This window comes from Psammomys obesus, unplaced genomic scaffold (genome assembly GCF_907164565.1).
Source record: "Psammomys obesus unplaced genomic scaffold, mPsaObe1.curated_primary_1811, whole genome shotgun sequence".
NCBI classification, from domain to species: domain Eukaryota; kingdom Metazoa; phylum Chordata; class Mammalia; order Rodentia; family Muridae; genus Psammomys; species Psammomys obesus.
This window is the reverse complement of record NW_026594157.1, coordinates 1-7489: the sequence shown is the minus strand read 5'-3', so window position 1 is coordinate 7489 and position 7489 is coordinate 1. Positions and strand designations below refer to the sequence as shown.

The 7489-nt window shown below is 45.9% G+C and overlaps 1 protein-coding gene across 1 annotated transcript; it reads left to right on the top strand.

The window, feature by feature from the left end:
- Nucleotides 1–6: 6 nt before the first annotated feature.
- Nucleotides 7–7474, top strand: LOC129684786 (uncharacterized). Its single transcript, XM_055618037.1, has 2 exons — nt 7–171; nt 5520–7474. The coding sequence occupies exon 2, from the start codon at nt 5575–5577 to the stop codon at nt 7189–7191; it is 1617 nt and encodes a 538-aa protein (XP_055474012.1). The 5' UTR covers nt 7–171; nt 5520–5574; the 3' UTR covers nt 7192–7474.
- The last annotated feature ends 15 nt before the right edge of the window (nt 7475–7489 follow it).

Below are 7489 nucleotides of genomic sequence, written 5' to 3'. Positions count from 1 at the left end.
CTCCTCGGTTGCCGCGTCATCCTTATCGGCGAAGGCTGCGCGCGACAAGTGGTGCCGAAACCCGGGAAGCCGCCGAACCCGGGTAGAGGGACAGCTTTGAGGACCCCGACTGCTCGTCGGAAAGAGGATCCAAGCCAGTGACCTGAGAAACTCCGGAGACTTTTCAGCAAGGTATGATTTCTGTGGTCTGGGTGATTCCGTTTCTCGTTGTTAGTCTCGTTTTCGTTCTTTTCTGTTGTCTGTGTCTTAATTGTGGGAAACGGGATACGGTTTGTATTCGTCCTTTTTGCGACACTGCATAATTTGGCTGTAATCCTCAAGTAGATAACTGAGTTGCCACACCCTCCCCTGTAGATAAAGGAGCAATGGGCAACCATCCGAATAAGCCGCTTCTAGAAGCAGCGCGGGCGCTGTTGAAACAGAAGGAGCTTAAGGTCCCAGATCGGGTGTTGCAGAACTTTCTCAAAGAAGTAGATCGAGTGGCTCCCTGGTTCGTTCTCTCCGGGTCCCTTACGGAAGGATCATGGAGCAAGCTAAGTGGGGATCTGACACGAGAAAAGGAACAGGGGACCCTAAGACCAGGGGTATGGCCACTGTATAAATTGTTCAAATCGTGCATTAAGGATGAGAGGTGCAAGGAAAAGATCAAGGAAGGCCAGCGGGTCTTGTCAGACCATCAGGATAGTGTATCAGAAGCTGAAAAGGGTAAAAGAGGCTAATAAAAGGAAGAAGCCTTCTAAGAAAAAAGAAAAGAAAAGTCATGAGAACAAGGATGTGTTAACCAAGCTAGCTAAGTTAGAAAAAAGGGCAGCACAACTTGCAAAGAAGGAAGAGGAGCTTGAAGATAAGGCAAAAAGATTGCAACTCTTACCAACCCCGCAAGAAAAAAAAAGATGAGGATAAAAAACCTAAATTATATCCGCTCCTCACTGAGTTCAAAAATTGCACTCTATCATCTTCTTCTGAAGGGGAGGATGAGCAGGAGTCATCTGACTCTGAGGAGTCGGGTCTTGACCCTGCTGAGCAGGCAGAGTTAGATGAGGAAGCTGCAAAATATGAGGAAGAGAGATATGGCCCCGTCCCGCCTTATTCACCTGGGCGTGGCTCTGTAGCTTTTAAGTGCAGTACAACAGCTCCTCCCTATGAGGAAGTGGAAAAACACACAGGATCAGGAGGAAGGCCGTCACGCATTCCTGAAAAGGAAGTTAGAAAGATACAAGCAGCATTTCCTGTATGGGAAGATGCTCAAAATCAGAGGCAATATGCTCCTCTAGATTTGAAACAACTGAAGACATTGGTGGAGGCAGTACAGACGTATGGTATCAGTGCCTCTTTTACCTTGGCATTGGTAGAGAGGCTAGCTGCTGATGCTATGACTCCTGCTGACTGGAATAATACCGTGAAGGCATGTCTCTCTATGGGTCAATATCTTGATTGGAGAGCAATTTATCAGGAATTATGCATGGCTCAGGCTAGGCAGAATGCAACTAATCAGCACCCTCAATGGAATTATGATATGCTTACAGGTCAAGGTCAATGGGTTGTTAATCAGTCAATGTATCCTGCTGAGGTGTACCAACAGATCAACAAGGCAGCTGTTCGTGCCTGGAGGAGTTTACCAAATAAGGGACAGGTTACCGGAAATTTGACAAAGATTATACAAGGAGCTACAGAGCCTTTTTCAGACTTTGTGGCTAGAATGATGGAAGCAGCAGGAAGAATATTTGAGGACCCTGAGGGCGCAATACCGTTTGTGGAGCAATTAATTTTTGAGCAATGTACCAAGGAGTGTAGGAATGCCATTACTCCCTGGAAAGGAAAAGGAATAAACGCTTGGATGAAAGCGTGCAGAGAGATAGGAGGTCCACTGTCTAATCAGGGCATCGCAGCTGCGGTATTATCAGCCCAGAAGGCTGCAAATGCAAAGTGTTTTAATTGTGGAAAGATGGGTCATATGAAAAGGCAGTGTCGGGCGCCAACTGCGACCCCTAATGCTCAGCCTGTCAAACAGCCAGGGTTGTGCCCAAGGTGTAAAAAAGGAAAGCATTGGGCAAATGAATGCAGGTCTGTTAAGGACAATCAGGGGAGGCCCCTTCCGGAGCGCTCTACTGAGCAGCCAAAAAACGGGAACAGGGGCCCCCGACCCCAGGGCCCAAGACAAATGTATGGGGCCATCCAGCAGACACCCTACCAATCAAAAGGGTTTGTGAAGATGACTCCATCCGGAGAGCAACCTCCGGATCAGCAGGATTGGACTTGCGTGCCACCACCAGAGCAGTATTGACACCTATAATGGGATGTCAGCCTATACCTTCAGATTTAGCAGGCCCCTTGCCAGAGGGTTCAGTGGGACTGATAATTGGCCGCTCATCTGCCACCTTAAAAGGATTGCAAGTTCATCCAGGAGTCATTGATCAAGATTTCACAGGACAAATTCAAATGTTATGTTCCTCCCCTAGAGGGATTAGTGCCATCTCGCCTGGGGACAGAGTGGCCCAACTTTTGATCTTACCCAGTTTACATCAGAACTTCCCAAGTGATAAAACTACTCGAGGAGAAAAAGGCTTTGGTTCCTCGGGAGGACAGCATATGTTCTTGTCATTGGGTATGCAAGAACGCCCTATGATGAGTTTGATAATAGAAGGGAAAACTTTTCAAGGTCTATTGGACACTGGAGCAGATACCAGCATAATTTCTAAAACTTGGTGGCCGTCGCGATGGCCTCTTATTCTATCATCTCAATCCCTACAAGGGTTGGGATATGAAAATGCTCCTCAAAAGAGTGCGAAGACTTTGCATTGGCAAAATGAGGAAGGAAAAAGGGGCATGTTCGCTCCTTATGTGCTACCTCTTCCCATTAATTTATGGGGAAGGGATGTGTTACAACAATTGGATTTTACCTTAACTAATGAATACTCTCCTCAAAGTCAACAAATAATGAAGAACATGGGATGTGTTCCAGGTAAAGGACTGGGTAAATGCCTGCAAGGACGCACTAGCCCTATCCCAACCTCGGAAAAGAAAGATAGAACAGGCCTGGGTTTTTCCTAGGGGCCACTGAGGAGGCGATTCCCATTCCCTGGACTACAGAGGACCCAGTTTGGGTTCCTCAGTGGCCTTTAACCTCTGAAAAGCTTGCAGCAGCTGAGCAGCTAGTTCAAGAGCAGCTCAGCCATGGCCATATTGAGTGCTCACAGTCACCTTGGAATACTCCCATCTTTGTCATTAAGAAAAAATCTGGAAAGTGGAGATTGTTGCATGATTTAAGAGCTATAAATAAACAAATGCAGGTTATGGGGCCAATTCAGAGAGGCCTACCATTGTTGTCTACCCTTCCTGCGAACTGGAATTTGGTAATGGTAGATATTAAAGATTGTTTCTTCTCTATTCCCTTACACGATCAGGATAGAGTTAGGTTTGCATTTACCTTGCCTAGTGTAAATCATGAACAACCTGATAAGAGGTATCAGTGGAAGGTCTTACCTCAGGGAATGGCCAATAGTCCAACCATGTGCCAACTCTATGTGGCCAACGCTATTCAGCCAGTTAGAAATCGGTTCCCTGCTATTAAGGTATGTCATTATATGGATGACATCTTGCTATGCCATGCTGAGCAAGCATTACTGCAACAGGCATTTGAGATGTTGTCCGCTAACCTAAAACAAAAGGGTTTGTACATAGCACCTGAAAAGGTACAAGAGGGAGAGATCGGTAATTTCCTTGGCTCAACTATTTATCCTAGATGCATTAGACCTCAAAAGATTACCATTAGGAGAGATGTGCTCAACACGCTTAATGATTTTCAAAAACTTTTGGGCGATATTAATTGGCTAAGGCCTTACTTGAATTTAACTACTGCAGAACTTAGGCCTTTGTTTGCCATCCTTGAAGGAGATTCAGCCATTACCTCTAGTAGGCAGCTTACAGCGGAGGCTGCTGAAGTATTAACTAAGGTGGAAGATAGGCTTAAGGAAGCCTCTTTAACTCGGCTGGACCCCTTCAGTCCATTCCATTTATGCATTATCCCATCACCACAGCAACCCACCGCAGTCCTATGGCAGCAGGGACCTTTGCTTTGGATTCATTCTCAGACATCTCCAGGAAAGGTGTTAAGTCATTACCCAACTCAAGTTGGAGAAATAGCCTTAAAGGGTGTTCAATCAGCCCTGACTCATTTTGGCTGTGAGCCAGCATCTATTTTTGTGCCATACACCGCTCATCAAGTAGGGGTGTTATGTGCCACTTTGGATGTGTGGGCAATTCTTCGCTGCACCTTTACTGGTAATATAGATAATCATTATCCTAAACATCCATTGTTGCACTTCTCTTTAACTAATGCATTTATTTTTCCAAGAGTTACACAAAGCCAACCTATTGTAGGGGCTATTGATGTGTTTACTGATGGCTCAAAAACTGGCATAGGGAGTTATGTTGTGGGTGGACAATCATTTCAAAAGCAGTTTTCATTTTCCTCCCCACAATTGGTTGAATGTGCAGTAGTGGCTGAAGTTCTAAGGAACTTCTCTCAGCCCTTAAATATTGTTTCTGACTCACACTATGTGGTGGGAGCAGTAAAAATTCTAGAGACAGTGGGATTGATTTCTTCTAAAAGTACTGTGGCAATATTATTTGATGAGATACAACATATTATTAGGAATAGAGCAAATCCTTTCTTCATACAGCATATGAGAGCTCATACTTTGTTGCCTGGACCTATGACAAGAGCTAATGATTTAGCAGACAAGGCTACCAGAGCAATTTGTCTTGCATTAAATCCTGTAAAAAATGCCACCTCCTTTCATGAATTGTATCATGTTCCAGCTGATACGCTCAGGCTGAGATTTGGCGTCTCTCGCGCAGAAGCTCGGGAGATAGTTTTAAAATGCGCCAGTTGCGCGGAGTTTCGGCCATCACCCAACATTGGAGTCAACCCCAGAGGTCTTAAGCCATTACATATTTGGCAGATGGATGTTACTCATGTTCCTGCCTTTGGCAGACTTAAATATGTACATGTATCTGTTGATACATGCTCAGGAGTGATTCATGCCACTCCCCTGTCAGGAGAAAAAACGGCTCATGTCATTACCCACTGTCTGGAGGCCTGGGCAGCCTGGGGCAAGCCACGTCAGCTAAAAACTGATAATGGCCCTGCTTATGTATCTAAGGTTTTTCAACAGTTCTGCCAAAAAATGGAAGTTCATCATGTAACAGGATTGCCTTATAATCCACAAGGGCAAGGCATGGTAGAACGGGCAAATGGTGTTTTAAAGACTTATGTGCAAAAACAGAAGGGGGGACTCTGCCCCATTACAATGGGACAGAAAGCAACCATATCCCTTGCTTTATTTACTTTAAATTTTTTGAAATTGGATTCGTGTGGGCGGTCTGCTGCAGACAGACATGCTGACCATGCCTCCTCAAATGAGCTGGTAAAATGGAAAGATGTGCTTGATAATCAATGGAAAGGACCGGATCCTATTTTAATAAGATCCAGGGGAGCTGTTTGTGTTTTCCCACAGGACCAAGAAAATCCGATTTGGGTTCCAGCGCGGCTGACCAGAGTGGTCAAGCAAGATGAGCCTGATCTTAACCCTGGTCCTGATCTTGAGCGGAGTGCAGATGGACCTGAAGGTGGAGACCCAGGAGATCCGCTGGGGGATCCTATCAACATTCCCACGACCAATGCCAGTCATGTATGATGCACAAGTCTTCCCCCGTTTCTTTACCACCAATGACTCCATTGGGCTACCATATTTGCCAATGTCTCAGGACATAGCCCCTATACCAGACAACAACACCCAGCCAAATAACGGCAGTCTTTGTTTTACAACCAACCAGACTCATGCTGACTCATGTATAAAGCTAGGAAATTTTTCTTATGCCAAGTTAGGAAAAGAGACCATCAGGAATCGTACATCTTCAGCTAATGCTACGGTCCTTTTTGGATGGTGGCCACAGCACGGTTCATCTTATGGGAGCAATGAACGAAAGCACCAACCTCAGTACGCCCCCTTCTGCACTGGCCGGCATGCGGACTCTTCAATTATTTTCCCATGGACGGGCTGTCAGAGTCGCAGAGCGCATCTGCTCGAAAATGGACTCTTTACCTTTTCACCCTTGGAAGGGTATGGAAATTACACCGAAATGAGTCCCTGGAATTACCCCACCAATCCCTTTAATATTTGGCTGCTGTGTGGTGTTGGTGGCAGTTGCACAGATCTCTCACCCATGGTCACCATTTTGGGTGGAGCGACAGCTACTACCACTCTGCTTGCAAATGTCAGACCTGGATCCATATCCGCGACGGAATTAGGAGGACTAAAGTCGGTGGAGCCCACCCCAGTTTGTGTTTGGCCTCCATTTGTTTGGACAGTTTGTAATTATACTGGATGTTTTTATGCTCTGTGTTGGAATGCTAGTGAGTATGACTTGGCTACTGTAGCCCGCATGCCCCGTTTTCTGCCTATTCCAGTGAGGACTAGTAGTTCTTTGGCCCTATTTCGTCAAAAGCGTGATTTTGGTATCACCGCAGCAATAGTGGCTATTATAGCCACTGCGGCGGTTGGAGCCTCCCTGACTATATCAGCCTTAGCATTAAATGGCCAGGTTGCCACGGCTCATACCCTCAATAATTTGTCAGCATCAGTTAGTGAAGCGATAGATATACAGGCTTCCATGAACAATCAGTTAAAAGGAGGATTAATGATAGTTAATCAACGTATTGATTTGGTTCAAGAACAGCTAGAGATTTTGTGGCAGCTGGCTCAGTTGGGATGTGAAACTACATTACCAGGAATTTGTGTAACTTCTGTTCCATATGACAGGTTTACTAGGGCTGCAAATTTATCCATAGAATTGTCTCGTTTGCTGCAATCTAATTGGTCCGCCGAATTTGATGAGACAATAAGAAAATTACGCCTAACAATTGTTCAAATTAATTCCACTCGCCTAGACGTTTCCATTACTCAAGGATTGTTTAATTGGGTGTCCTCCGCCCTCTCCTATTTTAAGGAGTGGGTTGGAGTGGGAATGTTTGGAGTAACCCTGTTTGCAGGACTGCTCCTCTGTTTTTGGTTGCTCTGCAGATTCAAGAGACAACAACATCTTAAAAATGTGGCCATGGTGCAGGCTATGCTGGCTGTGGAACAGGGGGCATCCCCCCAAGTTTGGCTTAACTTGCTCAACCGTTGAGACTCTGTCTAGAACTTATGGCACCCCTGAAGGGCACAGGTTCCCATTGCACCGGGATGCTGTTCTGGACAGACCTCTGCACTCCCCAGGGCTCGGGTTCCCATTGCACGGGGCTAAGGGTGCAGAGGGTCTCCTACACTGTGTAAACTCCTTGATCGCTGATGCTGTTGGCTCAGCAGGCTGATCGGTGACCTCATGGTGTGTTAATTTTTCTGGTTGAAATGGCCTTTAATTAATAAAAAAGGGGGAGATGTCGGGAGCCGCTCCCGCCACTACAAGGTGGCGCCGGTCTCCTGCT

Coding starts and splice junctions, on each gene's coding strand:
- LOC129684786 (XM_055618037.1), top strand. CDS start 5,575: ATGAGCCTGATCTTAACCCTGGTCCTGATCTTGAGCGGAGTGCAGATG.